Source organism: Protopterus annectens, chromosome 3.part0, assembly GCF_019279795.1.
Source record: "Protopterus annectens isolate FY-2018-M chromosome 3.part0, PAN1.0, whole genome shotgun sequence".
NCBI lineage: Eukaryota > Metazoa > Chordata > Ceratodontiformes > Protopteridae > Protopterus > Protopterus annectens.
In genome coordinates, this window is record NC_056731.1 from 1,887,115,550 (window position 1) to 1,887,140,788 (window position 25,239).

The 25,239-nt window shown below is 42.9% G+C and overlaps 1 protein-coding gene across 1 annotated transcript in view; it reads left to right on the plus strand.

Annotated features, from left to right (window-relative positions):
• CASD1 (CAS1 domain containing 1) overlaps positions 1–25,239 on the plus strand; it is a 1,910,820-nt gene that overhangs the window by 921,839 nt on the left and 963,742 nt on the right. Inside the window, exon 8 of the mRNA XM_044065969.1 lies at positions 9,572–9,786. Within this exon, the coding sequence (XP_043921904.1) occupies positions 9,572–9,786 (215 nt within the window). The remainder of the gene's footprint in view (positions 1–9,571; positions 9,787–25,239) is intronic.

Consider the following 25,239-nt stretch of genomic DNA (forward strand, 5'->3'; position numbering starts at 1 on the left):
CTTCAAACCATAACTACCTAAGATCTTCCCAAAAAAATGGCTTATAAAACTGAACATCTTTGTTCCAGACCTTCCTCGGCCATATAACTGCAATCCTTGCTGTCCTATATAACTGCTATAGGCATTCTCTGATCCGCTGTCATTGCCAAGTATTTTGGTACCACTAGCAATGACTCCTTGGCTGTGATCCCCTCATCAGGGCTAATCTCCTGCAGGACGTTGGGAAGCTCTTTGTGGGCCCTTTCTTTTTCCTCCAAAGAACACATAGTTCCATCCACAGGACCAGTTTCCTTGGACTGGGTGAAGGTTGGTTTGTCTTTCTAGGTGCATCTCCTAAGACAGCATGTGCTCAGGCTCAAAGGGAGTTTCTTTTTCAATCTCTGCTGTTTCTGCTTTGGCATCCACAGGTTAGAGTCATCCCATCCATCCTGAACTACCTGCAGAGGAGCAGAGGCCACCCTCTGATGATTCAGGTGACTCCTCACCTGAACCCCTGAAAAAGTGGACATGAAAGAGTAAACACATTGACTCCCCCTCAGAGTCGCCTACTTAGGATACTGTCTCGGAGGACAGAGTGGGATCTCTGCAGTGCCCCCCCCCCCTACCAGAGGATGCCTCCTTTGATGATATCCTGGAGCTGATGCACCAAAGAAGATCCTGGCTTACACATTCTCCCTGTCAAGATGACATTATTTGAAGCATATAAGGTGACACTTTCCATGTCCTGGACAGCCTCCCTGGCAGATTCATTGAGGAGAGTGTGATTTTGGAAGCCTGATAAAATTTTACACCCCCAAAGGATAAACATTTCTGGTCCAAGACCCCTAAAATAGACTCCATCACTATGGTGGCTAGTAAATGTGAGTTTTCTGAGGACTCTTCTTCTATTCATCATCCTAACAAGGAATTGAGGATGATGGATAGATTTGGGAAGTGAGCATACACTTTGGACACTTTCATTCTGCATCCATTGAATTACACCACTCACATGAATAGGTTCCAGAGAGATCTGGCACAACAGGCCTTATCTACTGTGGTAGCAGACTCTTAGAAGCAACTTCAGTGTACCCTGATAATGATGTCGGCTATTACAAACCTCTTAATTTCCTTCATGCACAGTGCAGCAGGAGGAGGCCTAGGGCATTTGACACAGAAGTAGCAATTGGATGCCATGCTTGCTTGAGGTTGTGTGATGAAAGCATCCTTTACAAACACTCCATATGACAAATCCACACTGTTTGGAACAACAGCCAAAGAAAAGATGCAGAAGAGGGAGCAAGAGCAAGTCCTTGTCTGCCATCGGAGTCAAGTTTGAGGTCCTGCATCACCCCTTTAACAGGCACCAAAAAGGGCCTCATTTGCTTTAATTTTGCAGGTCTAAGTACCAGTTTGAGTCACCGTCTGACAGGGGCTGCAGCAGATGTGTTCCCTTTAGTGAACGTAGGCTTAGGGGCAAAGGGGGTCTCTCTTCTGACTGAAGGCTGCAGACCACCTGAAGGTCTGCCCAGCTGCTCCTCTCTGGAGGCAGTTGGAAGAGGTATCTCCCTGAACCTAGAATCATGGTTTGCCATCACATGAGACAAGTGGGTAGGAATGATAATATCCAGAGGCTACTTCATTCCATTTTTGGAACCCCCCCAAAACAAAATGTCTGTTGCCAAATGTCCCATCTAACTAGGCAAAGACTGCCTTGAAAGATATTGTCTTTCTTCTCAGTAAAATAGACATCCAGGAGGTCCCACCAGGCTAGAAAGGATCACAATTTTATTCAAAGTACTTTTTGATTCTGAAGAAAACAAAGAACCTCAGACCCATTTTAGACCTGAACTTCCTCAACAGCTTTCCCAGTTAAGAATGGTCATGGTCACTATGCAATCGATTCTTCAATGCTTGCAGGAGAAGGAATGTATGCACCTTTCCCAGTTAAGAATGGTCATGGTCACGATGCAATCAATTCTTCAGTGCTTGCAGGAGAGCGAATGCATATGCTCAGCAGATCTCTGACACTTACCTGTACATTAGGATCGTAAGGGTGTTCAGGAGACATGTTTCCGAATAGGCACCAGTCACGCACATTTCAGTGCCCTACCATTGGGTCTCACCACTGCCCCCAGAGTGTTCACTAAATGCATAATAGTCATTGTGGCCTGTCTTCAACTTCAGGGATTGCAGGTTTCCCCATACCTGGATGACTGGCTGCTAACGACCCCCTCAGATGAGTCAGTCAAGAAAGCCAGGGGTGGCATGCTGCATAATTTCCTGGGCATTGAGTCAACTTGTCGAAGTTTAGCTTAGAACCTTCTCAATAACTGACTTTCTTGGGAGATCACAGACATTGCACTCTCCATTATTTCCCTTCCCAGAAGAGAATGCAAACTCCGTGCTTAGCAGTGGAAGCCTTACTTCAGAGCACTCAACCTATGGCCTGTGCAGTAGTTGGAGACTTAGGTCTTATGACTTCGTCTGTATTAATGGTTTAGTTTGCCAAATACCACATGAAAATACTGCAGTGGCTACTTCAGGCTGAGTGGTCACAATTTCACCATCCTGTCTTAAAACATAATTCTTACCCAGTCTTATAGGTATCATCTACAGTGGTGACTCACACCATGTCTACTACAGAAAGACACACCTTTTTGTCCTGCATCTCCCTCTGCGATGGTGATCATGGATACTTCCTTCCTGGAGTATGGGGTATTATGAAAGGATGATAGTCCAAGGTCTTTGGACAGAGAGCAAAACAAAAATTCACATCATTTCTTGGAATTGAGGCCAGTCCTCCTTGTGTTTTGTGAACTTCAGGACTAACTCCCTCAAGATATGATTTCCATCCAGACAGACAATGTGATGGTTGTGTGGTATATCGACAAACAAGGCAGAATCAGATTTAAAATACTAACTCTTTATGATATGCTAAAAGAATTTGTATTGCTGATGAAAACAGTTACAATAATAATAATAGATAATATGTTAAAATAGGATCCTTTTTTCCCCGACTCTTCTAAATTAAAAAGACACAAAACAAAATGTCCTATTTTAACTGCTTTATTTGTACTGACCGTGCATGATTTAGCATAACAATTGAAGAACCATATTAGTCTGGAATAATATTGTTTGTGGATGATATGATGTTGACATTAACTGAATGAAATGAATCTATAAAAGATTCAAAATGTTGAGGTAATATCTGGCTTGCATTTTAATAGTAAGAAATCTGAAATTTTACTATGAAAATGATAACCGTGCTCTTACTATATCACCAGAACTTATTTTAGGAAAAGAAGCAAATTAAATGGAATATCTTGGAATAATTTCAGTTAAAACTTTGGAAGAAACTAAAAATATAAACTCCAAAAAAAATTAAAAAAATGACAGAGATATAGAATAAACAGATTTGAAGAAAGGCTTCAGTTAGTAAAAATATATTACTCCCAAAGATAAAGCAAACCGTCATGATCTCACCAAATGAAACACAAATAAAAAAATAACCAAACTTAAAAAAAAAAAAAAAAAAAAAAAACAAGGCTAGCTTATAAACCCCATATAAGAAAATGGGAAAGAGGTGGAGTTAAATGATCAGATATTGAAACATATGTGAAAGCTGCTTCCTTTAAGGTTGTAACATATCAGGTCGATAGTAACTATAAAGATAATAAGAAAGAGCTATGTATATAGTAGTATTTATTTCAAAGAAATGTAAAATCACTCAACTGTATGTAGAAGTTACAGACAATAGAATGTGGTTAATAATTAGTAACATAAACAGTGCTATGTTAACAATATCTTGAATTTTTTCAAAACTATTATTATGGGTTCATAGACTTTTTTTCACTCAGTCATCTGTACTAAGTATGACATTGTGCTGCAGCATACCTCCCCTAAGCTCGATCCTACCACAACTTCCTTGTGATCTGTGAATGATTAACAAGGGTGTTTAACCCTCCACCCCTGGCTGGGGCCACCAATGCCATCCCTTCTGCTAATGCTGACAAAGTACCCCATGAGACATGACACACGTGGCTGAGAGGTTCCACTGCTGCTAGTGAGGGAAGAATGGCTTGATAGTTTTTCGACTGTAGGCCCCTCCCCCAATATTAAGGTATATCTTCTGTAGATTGAGCAGGCAATGAAGTGTGGCCCATAGAAGCATATTTACCCATGACTGTTAGGGTGCCTGAGTAGTCTGAGGTGCCAGCGTTAAGGATTAAACTCCTTCCATGGTTAAAGGCCCCAGTCGCAATTAGCCTAGTATACACCTGTGCACTTATAACTAACATACACCCCTTAAAATAAACTCTAAGGGTCAATAACTTCTGGGATACATTTGGGCTGCATGAGTAGGCTTATAAAGGCTCCAGTGGTCATTAGCCTAGTATGAAACAGGCCCTAGGATGGTCACATCTCCCCAGCCTTCCTGCATGCCAACACATGTGGCCTGCCGAGTTCTTGTCTCGTCAGGGGATGAAAAGTGGACTGCCACTACCGCCACATACCCCACACCCTCCTCCACAGGAAAGGCAAGCTGGCAGTCATATCATTCCTTCCTTACCCCATGCCAGGTCCAGCAAATTATTGATTCATTAGCCAAACTCTGGCCACCTGGGACATAGGGCTTTATCCCTCTGTGCCATAGAGCTGGCAAGTTTGGGTTTTAAAGTGAGATAGTATCTACCTTTTGAGTTTAGCTTTCTGTTGTATAGAATGAAATGGCAGAGCTTGGAAGAATGTTTTGTATTAAGAAAACATAGTGACATTTAAATATGATGGTGAGTCACTTATTGGCATATGAAGGTATTAAGGATTTCTGTTTAAATAAGTTGATGTTCTTCATCTCACATTGCTGCAGTCCTTACTTATGGGTAGTCCGCTGTCCTCGGTCGGCCCGAATACCAAAGTATTAGGCTGACGTCGGTCATGGGCGCACAGCCCTGACATCAGAGCGTCAGGGTATAAAAGCGCACGACCGACGTCATATCCTCAGTCTTTTTTGCCGCATGGTCCGATGCAGAAGCAGCGTTGCAAGTGCCGTTCGGCTTTCTGAAATTTTTCGTTTTCGGAGTTTCAGACATACCAAGTTGGGCTAAGTACCCGCTAGAACATTTTTGTTTTTTCTTGCCTCAGTTATTTACCGGATGTCAGAAAAAGTGAATAATTGTATTTCTTGTGGGAAGTAGATACCGCATAGGGATTACCACTCGCTTTGTATTCCTTGCTTGGGACCAGAGCACGACGTAGTTGGGTGTCGGTTTTGTGCTAGGTTTAATAAGCGCACTATTAAGAGAAGGCTAGATTGCGCTAGATTAGTCTTTGGCAAGCGGTGTAATTATAATATGCCGTCGGATCCGACGCCCGCTTCCACGAAGAAGCGTAAAGACAAATCTGTAAAGCCTAGGCAGGATGATTCGTCCATTTCGGACGCCGGTCCTTTGGAGCCTGCAGTGGAACAGGTGGATCCGGCTGAAGTTTCTGTTGAGTCTCAGGGGGAAACCTTGATTTTACAGGATGTGGCCTCACAGGAGTCAGGTCAGGCTGAAGGGGCCTCTCAGGTTACTATTCTCCCTTCTTTGCCTAAGGGGGTTAGGCCTTCTGTTACTGTTTCTAGGGCTCCTTCTAAGGGCAGGTCTGTTTTGCCTTCTTCTGGGGTTAGTTCTGGTTCTTCAGGGTCTGTACCTAAGAAACATATGCTTAAAATGGCAGAAGATTTGATTACTTTGATTAGAGGTTCCATGCCCCCTCCTGATAAGAGGCCCAGGGTAGAGCCAGAGTTGGAAAGTTTGGAGCAGGCCTCAGATGATTCTGAGTCTTCTGCTGAAGACATTCAAGATTTTCCTCCTTATTCGGATTCCGATGCAGAGGATTCCACTCCTTCTGCTTCCCCTCCAGAGGATTTTTCATTTTCAGAAACCTTACACTCTATGAGGGAGCATTTTAAGTGGGAAGGACAGGATTACTCAGATTCCAGAAAGAGGCTTAGAGAGTTCTTGTTTTACCACAGCATAGACCCTTGGCTATACCTCCTGTTTTGGATGTTGTTCAGGATGTTTTTTCGGAGGCCTCATTTAATCCAGATTCTTTGCCTCCTGCACCAGTTAAACCGGACAGGTATTATAGGGTACCTGAGGCTCATAAATATCTATATAAGAGTCCTAGGGCGGACCCAGAAACTATTAGTCAGGGGCCTAAGGGTGTTAGGGCTTCTGTTCTAAAGAATCCGGTTCCTCTAGATAAGGAAGCTAGAGCTTTGGACAGATGGGGTAAGAAGGTGTACACCTCTTCTACTTTAGCAATAAGGGCTTTAAATTGCCAGTTTCATATGTTGAAATATCAGAATTTCCTCCTTTCTCAGCTAAAATCTAAAGTGGATGCTTTGGCAGAGGGCATAGAGTGTAAAGAATTGCAAGATTTGGTGCATGTTTCTGAACAGGTGGGGAAACATTCTTTGCAGTGTGGCTTTGATGCTTTGCAGGCTTCTTCTAGAGTGGCTGCCACTGGTTCAGTTCTTCGTAGGCATGCCTGGCTTAAGGATCAGAATTTATCTGAGCATGTTAAGTATAGAATTCTGGATGCCCCTTTACAGTCTGAAGTTTTTTTTGGTCCCCTGTGGAGTCTGTTTTGAAGAAAATGGAGGACAAGGCTAAGTCTATGCAGACTGTTAAAGATTTTTTGCAGGTTCAACCTCCTAAGTTTAGTAGAAATTGGCCTGCTAAGGGGTGGACGTACCCTTCTTCCGATTCTCAGTCTAGGGGTAGATCTAGACGTGGTAGGGGCAGAGCTCAGAGTATCTTTAGGCCTAGAACATGGAGTTCGCCTGCTCAATCTGCTGGTGAGGGTAGGGGCCAGTCCTTTCGTAAACAGGCCCAATGACCTGCATTTTCAGCTGCCAGATTCTTCTTGCCTGGCAGCTCCTTTGGGAGGAAAACTAGCTCTCTTCAGGCAAAACTGGTTTTTAATCACCCAAGACAAATGGGTGTTGGACATTATAAACAAAGGTTACAAATTTTATTTCCATACATTGCCTCCTTTCAAAGGTATGCCAGACATTCCTCCTCGGCAAAGGATGGAGGCTCACAAACAGATTTCATTACTTCTTCACATGGGGGCTATACAGCCAGTACCTCCTTCAGAAGTGGGTCTAGGGTTTTATTCCCGCCTGTTTCTAGTACCAAAGAAAGGGAACACGTGGAGACCGATCTTGGATTTATCTCTCCTCAACACTTATTTGGACATTCCAAAGTTCAAAATGTTGACATTACAACAGCTTTTACCTCTACTGGGAAAAGATCACTGGATGGTAACTCTGGATCTAAAAGAGGCTTATCTGCATGTTCTTATCAGGCCCAGTTGCAGGAAGTACCGCTACTGAAGAAGTCATTTAAGGAGAGAGACAGACTTTGGGTAGGATAGGGGAGCAGAGCAGGCCCCAGCCAGCACTGGCAGAAAAACAGTCTGTAAGGTAAGTAAGGAAGACCTGGCAACAAGAATACATATCTTTTAGATTGTAGGATGCCTAGAAGTTGAAAAGCAATGTTTCAGAATGTATGCTTTTATAAGTACGTGTCAAATGGAGCCAGCTTTAAAATGAGAAAAACAGCCTATTCCTGGGGTGTAGTATGTTTCTTTTTGATGATTTGAATTCAGTATATTAGGGTGGAATGGGGCAAAAACAACAGAGCAGAATTAACAAGGCCTCTGACTGCACGCTAGCTGGATAGGCAGCAGCTGGGTAAAAGCTGAGTAAATTAGAAACTAGGCAGAAAACAGTTATGCGGCTTGTAATGATGAGCTGCCATAGATGCTCTTGTGTGCAGCACTGATCAAACAAAAGTCCTTTTAGAAGAAAACTCTTACATTTTGTATTTTATTTCAATATGCCATAGTCCTGTACTGTGAGATTTCTGTTTGTATTGGAAACCTATATTGCTGTTATGAAACTCTGCAGTGGTAATTCCACTGGGGAAGGGTGGTCTCACCATCCAAGTAAAGCACAGTGCTGCAAAAGAATAAATATGAAACTGGCCACTCCAGTGGCATAGAGGGATAAAACTCTGACTATGACCCAGCCGACCTGGGTTCAGTTATTAGCTCAGGTAATTAACGGAGCAGCAGGGAAGGATGGGTGTTACCATCCTGGGGTTGGTGGGTAATTCATACTTCTCAGTTGTACAGATTTTCACAGAATGCACAGATTTCTGCCTCTTATTTTTGTTCTATTTCTCATAAAATTGGGGTTTTTCTGGCAAGTCATTGAGGCGTGAAGTTAGAAAATAATGACAGACTTTCTACCTTTCAAAAATTTCATGCTAATGCAAAACCTGTTCTATCAACTTTCTAAGTTTGAAAGAGCAAGATTTAAAAATTGTTCCTATTTTTGAGCCTTTGTCACCCTAATTATTTATGGCTTTGTTCATATTCCTTACTCGAGAGGTATGGTGAGCATACCTGGGGGTATCTCTTGTGCTGATTCCTGATGGAATCTGAGCACGGCACATGGGAGGCATGCATAGAAGAGGTGAATAGTGTGGAGACGTGGCTGAGCTGCTGAGGAGCCGGTGCATTTTGCCACATGTCTTCATTGTATGCCCGCCCATCAGACATACCATTAGGTTCGCAGGAGGAGGATGGAAATGGGTAGGTCATACAGTAAAGCCCCCCTTCCTTCCCCCTTGGATACAAAGATATGTCAAGCCCCAGGATCCTCTGAGGATCTCTGACTGGCCCCAGCAATACTGCAATAAGTCTGAGGTGCAAGGAGATAGTTGGTAAACCCAGTGAGGATAGGGCCACTGGGAAACTGGACCAGTAAGGAAAGGAGGGACCAAAAATAACCTGCCTTATTTTTATTCCAAAAGATACCACAAATACCAGAGAAGCATAATTGGAAAAAGCAGGAAGGCCAAGATGGAGTGGGAAAATGTACGGAGGCAAATCAGTATAAAGTGCAACTATAAACTGAAGCACACATAAGTTATATTAAGTACAGTTGAAGGCAATCATTTGTGTCTGGAACACTTGAGGTAAGCAAAAGTAGTGCAAAAGACCTGAACAAGTTAAAGTAATTGCAGCATTATTAAATCTGTCCAATTTATCTGCAGAAAATCACTTTCTGTGCACACACTGTAATCTAGGAAAGAAGTAAATGTGTTTTCAGAGTTCCTCGTGACCTTACTAGCTCTTTAACAGTCATGTCTACCATGCTGTAGCACCTCTGTTTGGGCCGTCATCTGATCACTGAGGCTGAGAAGATTTTGTTCTGTTTGTGATTCATTTTTTGGGAACACTTGGTCAAAAACTTCCTTTATTTTAATGTCTGTAAATCCTTAATTTGAAAAAGTACAGAGGTGAGTGTGACCTGCTGCTTGTAAGATGATGATTCATTGTGCACTGCACTTGTTTTACCTACCTCAGTAATGTTGTCACATATATCTCTTTAGCTCATAACCCAGATAAGATGACCAAATAGTAAGGACTGATAATGCATGCCTGCCTTTTAACTTCAGTTTTGTTTTTATTACTAATGGGGTAACCCTTATCAGGCAAAGAATACTGCATAATGTTTTATTCCCCTATTTAGATCCTGTTTATGAAGACTTGCTGGATGAGAGCAGAAAAATGATTACCAACCAAAATGTAGAAGCGTACAACAGTGCTGTTGTTAGCATACTAAACAGCAATTTAAGAAATGCAAAAGCTAAAGTAAAGATCCTAAGTGCTTCCAGAACAGTAGCAGAAGAGAGTGTGGCAGAGTCTGTGGATGGCTTGCATCTCCCTGAATCCACTAGAGATATAGTAAGTATATACTTTTTGTAATTCTAGAGATATTGAGTGGGTTTTCCACAGAGGGCGGTTCCTCTGGTTCCCTCTAAAAAAAAAGAAACGCCCAGAGGGGCAGACCCTCTGGTTCCCTCCCAAATAGGGAACACCCACAGGGTGGGTCCTCAGTGGTAGACACCCGCACATTTCTGTAGTAATCACAGCTGAACCTTCCTGACTCATAACAGCACTCATCTGCCTCCAGTAAAGATAAGAAGATGAGGAAGCAGCTCTGGCATCTGCATCTTATTTCTGTTTTCATTTATTTTGGCTTTGCTTTTATTCACGTTTTTTCCTTTTGTCTTTGCTTTGGTTTATTGCTTGCTTAATTGTTTTATTTACTAAGTGCATTTTTTCAAGGGTGCAGGAATTATTTGTCAATGTTTACAGGTAGATTTAAGTTTTTTAAGGAATTCAACTTCATGCATCAGTGATTCTAGAGGATTATGTCCATAGGGACGGATCAGACTTAACTTCCACTTTGCCACTGAAGATCCCTACTGACAAAATAAGTGTCTCCTACTAACACCCTATTAGGACTATTGCCTGCTGTGTTTACTTTTGTTATCCACTCAGCTCATCCTGAGGATGAACAGGCAGTTCTAGAGATACATCACTACTACTGGCTCAGACCTTTGTTTGTTGGTTTTAATTTGTAACTGTAGAGATGGAAAAAAACAAACAAACAAAAAAAATATATATATCTATCTATACATGCATATATATATATATATATATATATATATATATATATATATATCATACTGAACTGAGGATGCTGGGATTCCAGCAATGCAGTCTTTATTGCCATTATCTCTTCAGTGTCTGTTTTCCAGTTTCTGGCATTAATTACATTATGAAGTGTCATATGTCTTTTGCTACACTGACATTATTACACATTAACTTGATTTATTTTTCTGTTTTTTTAACATACATACTTTCTAAGATTTAACTACAGCTACTTTCACTTAGTACAAAGAATTAAGAAAATGAGTTGATAATAAGTTTCATCTTCTGTTCTTGGTTTCATTCTGTCAGTCTCTGCTTAGTCTGTGTTTCTGGACAAGTCACTTTACCAGACATTGCACCTTAGATACCCCTGAAAAAACGAATTAACTCCAACTATGCTTGGGTTCATTCTTCTTTCTCATTCTGCATTGGTAGCTGAGAAGATGTTTATTGTATTTCACTTTTGCGGTAATAACTCTTTGGGATTTCTTGCTGTGGAATTCCCGTGATTTGACCCACTTACCAGAGACTTTTACCTCTTTCTGGGCCTTCCCTCTGATATCAGGGTATAAGGGTCATCAGCCAGTGCCATTTTCTCAGTTCTTTCTTGCCATCTGAGCCTAATAACAAATCTGTTGTGTCATTGATCAGTCTGAAGCCAGGAGATGAACTGCGACCAGGATAAGTACCCCACTGGGAAACTATTTTCCTTATTCCATTATACTGTATAGTTAAATGTCCATTGTTAAGACCAATACTTACTTGGAGTGTGGAGAGCAAATTCCTCACCAGAATTTCCACACTGTGTCTTTTTTGTCTGTGCCTGAAGCATGACTTAACCAACTGTCCCCAGTGTGCCTATTCTAATTCTAGGACCATTAAGCATAGGGCAGAATCCTTAGAAAAATATTTAGAAATTAAAGGGAACATCAGGGGCCCACATGCATTATGGTGTCTGCTGGTCACACTACTAAAGAGTTTCCCCGTCACAAGGAGGAGAAATGTACAAAGCATGTTGGGTTCGAGGACGACAGACCGCATTGGCCATTCCACCCAGGCTCATGATTGGCGAAGGAGGAGAGGCATCTTCGTAGCCTCCTCCACTGTTGGACTTAATTTGTCTCTTGTGTCTTGGATCAGTGTGCAGATCCCTGCTTCTGATGTCTGTTACAAGACTGTCAAGGAGGAAGTGGAATTCCACATTTTATATAGGGATCTTCAGCTGACCAGGAGAGGCTGTAACCACCTGTTCATGACCTGGGCTGAGTATATTTAGTGTCACACCCAAAGCCAGAGCCAAAGCTGAACCCAAGAATGCTACATCCAACTTGCCACAGTCTAGGTCATCTGGGTCTCAGTCTCACCAGACCTTGCACACAGGACCTTGTTAAGCTAGCTGAGGGTCTCATGGATGTTATGATATCCAGACAGATTAGCCAGAACTGGACTTCTGCTACACAATATTCTCCTGGGAAAAGAAAAAGGGACCTTTCTCTGCAGGAATCCAGTGATTCTTGCAATTCAGATGAAAATCTTGCCTCAGCTTCACTACCTGATGATTTCACCTTTTGAGAAACATTCCATGAAGACGTTCTTCAACTGGGAGACTTAGGATTTCCCCAATCAAAGAAAAGGGTTATAGATGGTCTTAGGCTCCCTGAGCCCAAGCCTCTGGCTGCTCCTTCAGACTTAGAGGTGATGGCAATGTCATTATTGACTGTTTCCTGCAGCCTGACTAGAAACCAGATCTTTTTATAGGATTCTGGATTCCCACAAGCACCTTTTTAAGAAACCTGTGGAGGACCCAGAAGTGGTGTCTTTGGGTCCTAAGGGAAGAAAAGGTAGCATTTCTGAAAGACTCTTGCCAACTGAGAAGGTAGGTAGCATCCTAGATAGGTTTGGCAAAAAAGTCCTTACTTAAACCACTCTGGTTATGTGAGCTGTCAGTTGCCAGTCCCATGTGGATAAATACCAGGAAACTCTCCTCGGTAGGTAAAAGACAAACTGGAAGTGATGGAAGATAGAGCTTTCACTAAGGAATTGTTGGATAGGATACTCTTCCCCTGGATTCTCCACTTAGATAACTTGTCTTTTGGGGACAGTGTCTTAAAGATGATGCCACATTTTCAGTGGGAAGGCAAGCCGGTGTCTGACTTGCAAAAATGATATTGGGACTTGCTAAACATGGGTGTTCCCAAGCTTTCAGCTATTCCTCCTGTGTTTGAGGTCCTATGAGACACTTGACAACTGGTCTTAACCCTGAGTCACAACTACCAGCCCCCAAAAAATTAATTGTAAGGTACCAGATACCCACATGCTTTTGAATAGAAATCCCTCTAAGATCTGGATGTTGTATCTGTTGAGTTTGACAAAGCATCCAAGCTTCTTCTCTTTACTAATCCTTTACCCAATGACAGGCAGAATAGTGCTATGGGTTCCTTTGGTTTGGTTGACAGGGATTTTGGTTGACGTCGACTATACAGATAGTTGACAGGTGTGTCGGATCGACAGTCCTCTGGTAGAGGAATATTTCCATACTTTGTATAAATTGTCATGGGGTGTGAGTTTTTTTTTTAAGTAGTATTTGCATGTGCTGAGAAGCAACCTTGGCACATGCATACTAGGAAGTTGATGTTTCCATTTTCAATATAGAATGTTTTGCCTGCAGGATGTCAACATTCGTGTTAGTCTACCAGCTGAAGATAAGTCAGTGCTATGGACAGGCACGGGAAGAATTTGTACACTTCTGCTACACTTTTTCTGTGTAATTAACTGTTAGACTCATGTCTAGGTACCTACTATCCCTTTTAGACAATGTGAATAAGTTAATCTCTGAATTCCCTGATTCAGACAGTAAATCTTCTCTTTTGCCTTTACTCAACTCTGATACCCAAGCAACAAGACATTGTATAAAATGTGGTTATGATGCAGCTGATGATTCATCCAAGGATGCAGCTAATGGCTCTAAGGAGATACTCTGCTTATATCTACAGTCCTTGCTGGAAGATGTTAAGGCTGAGATGTTAGATGTACTCCTGGAGAGAGAGAGCCTTTTTGTTCCAGCTGCTGCTGAAATTTTTAAAAACCTAAAAGAAAGAGGTAAAATAATACAGAACTTTAAGCATTTTTTTCTTTCAGTGGTGCCTAAATTCCAAATGGACTATCCTTCTAAGGCATGAAGAAAATGTAGCTGTATTGCTGAAGGCTCCGAGCATAAATGTAGAAATGTTGTAGGAAAAAATCCTCTGTTCCACCACAGCTGTAATAATGTTAAAAACAAACTTTAATCTTCAGTAAAAACAACAAAAACAGGAGCACAGTAAAATTCCGTGATAAGTGCTTTCGGCTTACTAGCCTTCATCAGATCATATGTCTTAGCTGTGCTCACCCTGAATTTAAAGACAGAATAAACCAATCAATGTTCCAGACACATAGTCATAACCAATGAAAACTCATTAGTTTGCATACAGCATATCTCCTGTGTCTTGCTGTGAGCCAATCATTATTGTGTCTCAAGGTATCAAATGTCTGGTATCCTAGTGCCAGAACTATCCAATAGCAACAAAGTTAATGATTTGCATACAGCATAAATCCTGCTTCTTGTTATAGCGAATCATATTTATGCCTTCAAATATCCATGCTACAATTTTCTTGTCCTGTAGCTATCCAATAGCATCGAAGGGACTGAATTCCTTTGGTTGCCAGAACATATTGTTATTCAGTTCATTCAACAATATGCAGTACTTCACAGAAGCACATATGATGCAGTTTTATAGGTGCAATAGCATTGGTGCTCTTGCATATAAATTCCTGTTATGTGTGTATTACACAGTATAGCGAATTAATACATGTATCCATGTGGTTTTCAGAGTAACATACTCTATGCCTCCTGAAGTATTCTTAGCCATTTACTCCTTGTTCTATAGAAAATACTGCCTGGTCACAATTCAGCATAAAATAATGAACCACAAAGAGTATTATCACTGCTACAGCATTCCTTGTTTTTTTATCAGTCTCTGCCTTGAATAATTAAACTGCAAATTATGTAGATATATTCGCAGAACAACTTGACAAAACATAAAAATATTACGTTAAAAATTCAATTAAAAATTGTAGATTGGATATTTGAAGGCATAAATATGATTGGCTATAACAAGAAGCAGGATTTATGCTGTGTGCAAATAATTAACTTTGCTGCTATTGGATAGTTCTGTCACTAGGATACCAGACATTTGATACCTTGAGATACAATAATGATTGGCTCACAGCAAGACACAGGAGATATGCTGCATGCAAACTAATGAGTTTTCATTGGTTATGACTGTGTCTAGAACATTGATTGGTTTATTCTGTCTTTAAATTCAGGGTGAGCAAGCTAAGACATATGATCTGATGAAGGCTAGTACGCCAAAAGCGCTTATCAGGGAATTTTACTGTGCTCCTGCTTTTGTTGTTTTTACTGAAGATTAAAGTTTGTTTTTAACATTTTTACAGCTGTGGTGAAACAGAGGATTTTTTTCCGACTATCCTTCTAAGGCAGGGCATTTTTTCACTGGGATGAAAAATACTATCAGAAGAGTAAGAAATTCCCCAAAAAGAAGTTCCAAGACAATCCAAAGCAGATTTCATAGTATCTAAAAGTCCCTTTACTGATGCATATTCTGTCTTGTGACTTTCGGTTCCCTCTTCCATCTCCCTCTCCACATTAGCCAGTTTCCTCCCAGATTTTCGAGGAAATGTTCTCAGTCTCTGCCTTTTTAGGAATTGATAATCTGAAATTGGTTCTTAATATTATAGAAAATGGCTGCAAATTAATGTAGAATCTCCCTCAGTCCCATTCTGGAATTCCACAAATGCCCCAAACCAAAATCTTCTGGTTTGGCCAACATTGCAGGAATGTATCAGCAGTGAACTATAGAATTGGATCTTCAACACTAAGAGAGAAAGAGATTCTATTCTAGACTTCTCCTGGTTCCATGAAAGAAGGGTATATTAAGGCTTATTACGGATTTATCAGTCCTTGACACTTTAACTGTACCAAATTTCAAGATGTTTGCTTTTCAGTCTCCTCTTTCAAGTGATTATTCCACAAACTTTCCTGGTGATCCTGGACTTCAAGTACACTTTTCTTCATATTCCCAGTCATCCAGATCACAGAAAGTACTTAAAATGTTATGCCCTACAAATACAGTTTATTTCAGTTTTCTGCTTTAACTTTTGGTCTTTCTACTGAAGCAGGGATGTCCTTCTGTTTACATGTTGCAGTATTCATCATATATGGGTTTACTCCTCTTGCTACCTGAAGGTCTGGCCAGTATACAAAAGGTTTTAGTCACTGTATGGTGCGTGGGACGTCTTACATGGCTAGTGGAATGTGGGCCATAAAAGTGACATCTGCACACACCAGCCCTCAGAATTTCTCAGCCGCCAGTCGAACGTCAGGTGCTCCTGCCTTACAAGCCATTGAATTGCAAAGGAATCAGATAAGTGCCCCATTGGGGAACCTTTTCAGTCATTTTCTTTATTTTAGTGCTTGTCCATGTCATCCAGAAAGGGCAAGAGTAAGTGCGAACATCAGATACCCCACAAGGATGCCCACGATCAGTGTCTTTTCTGATTAGATCAGTCGCACAACTACATCGCCTGCTCCATTTTCCAAGCATTTGTGCCCAAAGCTTTGCACAGCCATCTGCGTGCACTCAACCTTTGTCTGGAAAATCAACATTTAAAACAATTAGCCTTAGCTATGGAGGGTTCCGCCGATGTACCTGCCATATCACTGAAAAAGAAGGCCAAGACTCTCAGGCCTACCACTGCTCCTCTTGCGTCCGACTCTCAGCCTGTGGCTAATGTCGGCCTGGTTGAGGATTCGGGCTCCGCCACCTCAGATACAGGGGGTACCTCCACATAAGCTGCACAATCCCACATGGAGGACACATCCGTAGAGGCTTTTCCAATGCCAGGGGGGGAACCAGCGATTTCCGTTGGTCTGTCGGATCCCTCTGGTTCCTTACAGTTGCCCGATTCCAGGCCTTCCTCCCTTCAGACGCCCACCAGGCCTCTCAAAAGGAAGGAAAAAAGAAAACACATTTCACCTACTACTGAAAGCATGCCTGACTGGCAGGCTTTCAGCCAAAGTTTGTTTAATGCTTTCATGGCCTTATGATCTACCACTACAGGGACTTCGACCATCCCTCCTCCTATACTAAGCCCAAGGCCTCAAACATCAGACCCCTGATTGAAGAGGAGGGGGGAAGAGGAGGAAATTTTTGATTCATCTGAGAATCACTCTCTTATACTTCTCAGCTTTCTTCTCCCTTGGGATACGGCTCCGCAGAGGAAGAATCCATTGATCCTGACTCCCCAACTGAGGATTTGACCTTTAGGGAGACTATTACCATTTTAAGTGGGAATCATCTAAAATGACTGAGGTTCAAAAAAGGTATTATGACCTCATTCAGATGGATTCCCCAACTTCAACTGCTGTTCCTCCAATTCTGCCTGCCTTCCTGGATGCCTTCTCTGCTGTATCCTTGAACCCTGACTCAAAACCCCCTGGTCCACACAGACCTCATAGTTTTTATAAAGTCCCTGAGACTGCTAAGTTTCTTATCAGACTCTGCCACCATCTCCATGGATAAGGCCTCTAAACTATTACCTACCACCACCATTCTTCCTGCTGACAAAAACAGCAAAACCATGTAACGTCTGGGTAAGAAAATTTACACCTCTGCTACTCTGGCCTTCAGGGGCTACTAAGTACCAGACACACGCAGCTAAATATGCCTTATCCCTTCTGGAGAAAGCATCGAAGGAATTGTCTGATTCCCCAGATTTTGCTGCCATAGCTTCACTATCTTCCCTTCTTGCTGTCAACTCCCAGGCTACCAGGCACTCCATAAAGTGCAGTTACAATGCTGCTGAGGCCTCAGCCAGGTCAGCAGCATCAGCATCTGCTTTGAGAAGGTACTAATGGCTACACCTCCAGCCCATACCAGACGACTTTAGAGCAAAGCTGGTTGATGCCCCTCTGGACAATATAGCTCTGTTTGGTACAAAAGTGGCTGATTTATTTAAGTCACTACAGCAGATGGGAAAAGAGATGCAGGATTTAAAACACCTGCTGGTCTCTCCTATTCCAAAATTCCAGAGGAATTATCCAGCAAAAACACAATTTATTAGAAAGCACACTCATCCTGCTGCTCCCACAAGGCCCAGAAAAACAACTAGGAAGCAACCCACTCCTGCCAGAGCTTTCCCCTCCTCTAGCCAGAGGCAGCCCTTTCAAGACGGGGCAGGTAGTGTCTGACTACCTGCTAACCTTAAAACCCCCACCCCCTCCCTCTCTCGGTGCGTCTGTCTCACTGTCTTCCAGTGTGGACATTCATAACCTCAGACAAATGGGTCCTTTCAATAATACAAAATGGGTATTTTATGACTTGGCTTTTGCCCTCAAAGTGAAGGGGTATAGCACAACCTCCAAAACAACAACTACACCTATTGCTGCCTGTACTTTTCCTAGTGCCAAGAAAAGATTGTTCTTGGAGACCAATTCTGGACCTCTGTCTACTCAACCTCTTCCTTCAGATTCCTACTTTCAGGATGTTGACCTTACCAACTCTTTTCCACTCCTTCCCCAAGGGTTCATGGCCACCCTAGATATAAAGGATGCCTACCTTCACATCCCCCTAAAGCCCAATTTCAGGAAATACCTGAGGCTGTCTGTGGGCCCTTCTCACTTTCAATTTTCTGCCTTGCCCTTTGGGCATTCCACGGCACCCAGAGTATTCACCAAATGTCTGGCCCCAGTTATTGCCTTTTGCAGGACAAAAGGAATCCAGATATTCCCTTATCTGGACGACCTGCTCGTACAGGTAGATTGCAAGGAGACCCTCCTGTAACACACACAACTTGCCATTACCCTCCTACAATCCCTGGGATTTCAGCTCAACTTCGCAAAATCCCATCTGGAACCTTCCCAAGACATTGTCTTCCTGGGGTGCAGGATTCGCACAGACATCATGAAAGCCTACCTCCTCCCCCAAAAGGTGGAAAGCTTAACCTAGCACCTACTTCTGGTCCTCTAAACAACAGAATTGACAGCAAGGCAGTACCTCAGGCTCCTGGGCTACATGACAGCCACTATCCCCATGTTACTATTAGTAAGATTCCATGTGAGGAAGTTGTAGAGGTACCCAAGGTTAGTCTGGACTCAGCACTCCCACCTCTTGGAGTACAGGGTTCCCCTCCTACCCTGCCTCAGACTAGAAATCTAGTGGTGGCTGAAGCAAGTGGACCTTAGTTCAGGTCTTCCTCTCCAGCCACCTCAACCCAAACAGATTATGCAGACAGATACCTCAGACTTGGGCTGGGGATCAACTCTGGACCATCTGAAAGTGCAGGGGCTTTGGCCAGGACCACACAAAAAAGAACACATCAATATCCAAGAGATGAGGACAATACTCCTGGCCTTGCAAGCCTTCCAATCCAGTCTACAACAAGGGCCACTAAAGATCTTTACAGACAATACCACAGTGCTGTGGTATCTCAACAAACAGGGAGGACCAAATCTTACTTGCTTTGCAGACTAGCTCTCTTGGTGTGGGAACTGGCCACCTCCCAGGGAGTTACCCTGTAGGCTGTTTACATTCCTTCGCAACAGAACTCCCAGGCAGACTCCCTCAGCAGATCCATAACAAACAACCACAAATGGATGCTTCACGGGGATGTCATCCTGGACCTGGTCCACCAGTGGGGTACACCTCAAATAGACCTGTTTGCCTCCTCCATCAGTAGGCAATTTCCTTTCTTCTGCACCAGACTCCCACACCCTCAGGCGATGGCAGCAAATACCTTCTCAATCTCTTGGAAGGGGAAGTTTCTGTATGCATATCCCCCATTCCCAGTTGTACAGAAGGTCCTGCTGAAGATCCAGCAGGACAGACCAAAAATCTTGTTGGTGACTCCCTATTGGCCAAGTTAGCATTGGATCTTCTTCATGTTTCACTGTTGCAGTCATTACATTTGGGTTATCTGCTTGCAGGTAGCCCTCAGTCGGCCTGATTAACAAAGTCTTGGATCCTGCGTCGGTTGCTGTCCCTTCTTCCATGACGTCAGGTCGTCAGGGGTATAAAACATGCAACCGATGCCATTACATCAGTCTTTATTGCCATGCGGTGCCCGAAGCAGAAGCAGTTTGCAAGTGCCGGTCGGCCGACTCCTGAAATTTTCGTTTTCTAGTTTCAGAACCAAAGTCTTCAACTAAAGCTAAGTACCCCATTGGGGAAACTTTTTCTTGCTCCTTACCGATGTCAGTAAAAGTTAATAATTGCATTACTTGTGGAAAGCAAATACCTCATTAAGATTTTCATTCGTACTGTATCCCTTGCCTTGGCCCTGACCACGACGTACCTTGCTGTCAGTTTTGTGCCTTATTTAATAAGCACACTATCCGTCATCGATATATTTTCGCCTCTAAATATTTCTGTTCTCCGTTTAATTATCCAGAAATGTCGTCGTTTATCCATCTGACTACCGAGATTCCAAAAAAACGCAAAGATAAAGACAGAGACAGGCTGCCGAAGTCCAAAACTGCTGACAAGCTTCTTCTAAGCCAGTCGCTAGTTCGCCAGTACTCAGTGAGGCGCTTTCGCAGCCCCTGATACCCGCTACTTCTGATTCGCAGGCCTCTACTGAGACCCATTCGGAGTCCAGTATGCCGTGAGATGCTTCAACTAAGGAACCCACGGATGTCTCTACCTTGGATGGGTCCGGAGCCGCTGTGCAGGCACTGGCTTCTGAGGGTGTATTAAGGCCTACTGACTTGCATATCAAACCAATGCCTCCTTCTTTACTTAGGCCTAAATCTCGAACCATACCTAAAAAAATGACGCCCGGGCCATATGCTCAGGCCTCTATGCCTAAAAAACAAATGATAAGAATGGCTGAAGATCTAATAATTCTTATCAGGGGTAGCCAACCCCCTGTTCTAAGAGACCTAGGACTGAAGTTGATTATGAATCTTCTGACCAGGATTCTGTTTTTTCTGATTCTTCTGATGATTTGGATTTGCCCTTATCTACTTATGAAGATTCTGATGCAGAGGACTCCATTCCCTCTGCTTCCCCTCCTGAGGATTTTTCTTTTGGGGAAACCTTACATACTCTAAGGGAGCATTTCCACTGGGAAAGCCAGGATTTTTCTGATTCAAAAAACAGGCTTAGGGATTTCCTTCTCCTACCTCAGCATAGGCCTTTAGCTATTCCTCCTGTAGTAGACATTGTTGATGATGCTTTTTCGGAATCTAGTTTGGCCCCTGATGTTCTTCGTGTTTCACTGTTGCAGTCATTACATTTGGGTAATCTGCTGGCAGGTTGCCCTCAGTCAGTCTGATTAACAAAGTCTTGGGTCCTGCGTCGGTTGCTGTCCCTTCTTCCATGATGTCAGGTCATCAGGGGTATAAAACATGCAGCCGACACCATTTTCATCAGTCTTTCTTGCCGCACGGTGCCTGAAGCAGAAGCAGTTCGCAAGTGCCGGTCGGCCGACTCCTGAAATTTTCGTTTTCGAGCTTCAGAACCGAAGTCTTCAACCTAAAGCCTAAGTACCCCGTTGGGGAAACTTTTTCTTGCTCCTTACCGATGTCAGTAAAAGTTAATAATTGTATTACTTGTGGGAAGCAAATACCTCATAAGGATTTTCATTTGGACTGTATTCCTTGCCTAGGCCCTGACCACAACGTGCCTTGCTGTTGGTTTTGTGCTAAATTTAACCAACGCTCTATTAAGCGTCAGTATATTTTTGCATCTAAATGTTTTGGCTCAAGATTTAACTATCCAGAAATGTCATCGGTTAGCAATCAGACTACCGGACTTCACAAAAACGCAATGAAAAAGACAGAAATAGACCGTTGAGGTCCAAAACAGAGGATGAAGCTTCTCCTAAGCCAGTCGCCAGTTCACCGGTAGTCAATGAGGCGCTTTTGCAGCCCCTGATACCCACTACTTTTGATTTGCAGGCCTCTACTGAGACCAATTTGGAGTCCAGTATGCCGCGAGACACTTGAAGTATTGAACCCGCGGGTGTCTCTCCCTTAGATGGGTCCAGAGCCGCTGAGCAGGCACCAGCTTCTGAGGGTATTTTCAGGCTTAAAGATTTGTAGATTAAACCAACACCATCCTCAGAAACAAGGCCAAAACCAACTTCTATGTCTAAAAAACCGATACATGGGCCATGTGCTCAGGCCCCTATGCCTAAAAAACAAATGATCAAAATGGCTGAGGATTTAATTACCTTTATCAGGGGTTCCCAACCCCCTCCTGCTAAGAGGCCTAGGCAAGGCACTGATTATGAATCTTCAGATCATGTTTCCATTTTTTTCTGATTCCTCTTCTGATCAGGAATTATCTATTCTATCTTATTCGGACTCTGATGCAGAAGAATCCATCCCTTCTGCTTCTCCTCCTGAGGATTTTTCTTAACGGAACATTTTCATTGGGGAGTCAGGATTTTTCAGAATCCAAAAAGAGGCCAGCAGCATGTCATGGGCTTACTTAAACAGAAAATGATGTTGATTTCTGACTATGTGGAAAATAAAGAGTTACAGGATTTATTGCATTCAGCTGAACAAGTTGGAAAGCATACTTTGCAATGTGGTTTTGATTCCATGGAGGCCTCTTGCAGGGCCACTGTAACTGGATCTGCGATAAGAAGGCATGCTTGGCTCAAGGAGCAAAATCTGCCTGATCATGTTAAAGCAAAATTGTTGGATGCTCCTTTACAACAGGACAGTCTATTTGGTAATAAGGCAGAAGAAGTTTTGAAAAAGATGGAAGACAAAGCTAAATCTATGCAAACTGCAAAAGATTTCCTACAAGGGCAGCCACCCAGGTTCAGTAGGCACTGGCCTACTAAGAATTGGTCCTTTCCAGTACCCACTAGAGCCACTCAGGTCAAACCAGACACTCCAAAGGCTCCAGGTTTCAGTCACAAGGAACTTACAGAACATAATAATGGGGTGCCTCCACCTCCAAATCTGGAAGTAGCAAGGCACTCCCTATGGTAAACAGTCTCAATGACTTTCCTCTGCCATTTCCAAGCACTTATCTTTTGGCAGCCCCTTTGGAGGGAAAATTAGCTCTTCATGCACAAAATTGTCATCTAATTACCCAGGACAAGTGGGTTTTAAATATAGTATCCCAGGGATACAGATTTCATTTCCACACGTTGCCAATTCCAAACGGATGGCAAGATCTGCCTCCAAATCAGTGAGCAGAGGCCCAGAAACAAGTTATGTCCCTCATGGATATGGGGGCTGTTCAATCAGTACCAGAAAAGGAAAAAGGACAAGGTTTTTATTCAAGACTTTTCCTGGTACCCAGAAAAGACAAATCATGGTGTCCAATTCTGGTCTTATCCATTCTAAATATTTTCCTGGACATTCCAAAATTCAAGATGCTGACCCTACAACAGTTACTGCCTATGCTAGGCACGGATGCCTGGTTGGTAACTCTAGACTTAAAAGAGGTTTACCTGCATATCCCAATCAGGGAATCTTGCAGAAGATACCTCCGCTTCAAAGCAGGCTATTTGCATTACCAGTTCTCTGCACTGCCCTTTGGCTTATCTGCTGCACCCAGGGTCTTCACAAAGTGCCTGGCACCAGTAATTGCATTTTGCAGACAAATAAACATTCAAATTTATCCTTATCTGGACGATTTTCTAATTCAGGCAGAAAACGAGGACACTCTTCTACAGCATTTGGCGTTTGTAAAAAGGCTTCTAACTTGCCTGGGGTACACCATAAACAAAAAGAAATCACAACTGGTACCCTCTCAAAAAATTCCATTCCTGGGTGCAAGCTTGAATATAACTGCCCAGATGGCTTACCTCACGCCAGACAAACAAATCCAATTGATGACTTACTTCAAACAAGTGGCCACAAAAACCCAGTTATTTGCAAGACAAATTCTGCAGGCCTTCAGGTTCATGGCTTCCTACATTTTTCTAATTCCATATGCAAGACTGCATATGAGGAAACTTCAATGGTACCTAAAAAGCTTATGGAGTCAACATTGTCACAGCCTGGAAACAATGATTCCTATCATTCCTTGCCTGCAGCAAGAGTTCCTATGGTGGGCAGAGGCCTGTCACCAAAACAAGGGACTGTCATTCATTCCAACCCCTGCCACCCAATCCCTGACTACAGATGTATCAGACTATGCTTGGGGGACGCATGTGGCAGGGAGATGCATTCAGGGCGAATGGAGCCCAAATCAAATGCACCTGCATATCAACCAGAAAGATATGCTAGCTGTAAAGAATGCTCTGACAGCTTTCAAGGACTTTCTTCATCCAGGGCGACTACTGATAAAGACGGACAACACCACAGTCATGTGGTACATAAACAAGCAGGGGGTACCCATTCCTACCCCCTTTGCAGACTAACCATGGACTTGTGGAACACAGCCTTGACTTACCAAATACATCTCAAGCTCAATTCCTGCAGGAAAGCAAAATACTCTGGCAGACGAACTAAGCAGAAATCTTATGGACCTACACGAAAGTAAACTGGATCCGCAAATCTTCAGTATGTTGACACGCAAATGGGGGAGCCCAGACATAGATCTTTTTGCCTCACCCCAAAGCTAACAGTTGGACAAATTCTGCACAAGAATCCATCACAAAAAAGCTTGGAAAGTGGGTGCTCTATCCTTCAGCTGGAAAAACCTATCAGTCTATGCTTTTCCTCCTCTGCCTTTGCTCTCCAAAGTTCTACTAAAAGTCAGACAGGAAAAAACAAAAATGATTCTGATTGCTCCAGACTGGCCTCGCCAACACTGGTACCTGCTCCTACGCAATATGTCACATCTTCCTCCGTGGTACCTGCCTCAGACACCTTATCTACTGTCTCAGCAGAACTTTCAAATTCTACACACTCATCTCCAAACTCTGAATCTTGCAGCATGGCTAATCAACTAATTTCACCAGTTACATCTCTCAGCAAACCTGTGTTGGATGTCATTTTGGAGGCTAGAAGGCCTAGCACTAGAAAATCTTATGCTGATAAATGGAAAAGATTCTGTGCCTGGAATCAGGCCCAAGGAATAAGCACAGAAATGCCCAATATTCCTCAGATTCTGCATTATTTAACTGAGATGCTTCACAAGGGCCTATCTTTCTCTTCCATAAAAATCCATGGGTCTGCCATTTCAGCTCATTACAACACAGAGCCTCCCTTTTTTTCCTCATCCCCTGCTAAAGCAGTGTCTCAGAGGGGCCAAAAATGTAAGACTTCCCAGGAGAGCACCAACTCCTGCATGGGACCTCAGTTTTGTGTTGGAAAAACTCACCCTGCCTCCTTTTGAGCCAGCTGCTACTGCGGACATAAAATTTCTCTCTTGGAAGACAGCTTTTTTTAGCAGTCACTTCAGCTAGAAGGATCTCAGAATGACAGGCTCTCATGGCAGTGGAGCCTTTTATTATTTTCTACCCGGACAGGGTAGCGCTCAGGACCAATCCATCCTTTATGCCTAAAGTAGTATCTAGTGTGGCTCTTAATCAGACCATTTATCTGCCAACTTTTTTCCCAAATCCACAGAACAAGGGGGAGCGGATTCTGCATTCATTGCATGTACACAGACAACTAAGATTCTACTTGAACAGGACAAAATCTCTAAGAAAATCTGAGCAACTACTGGT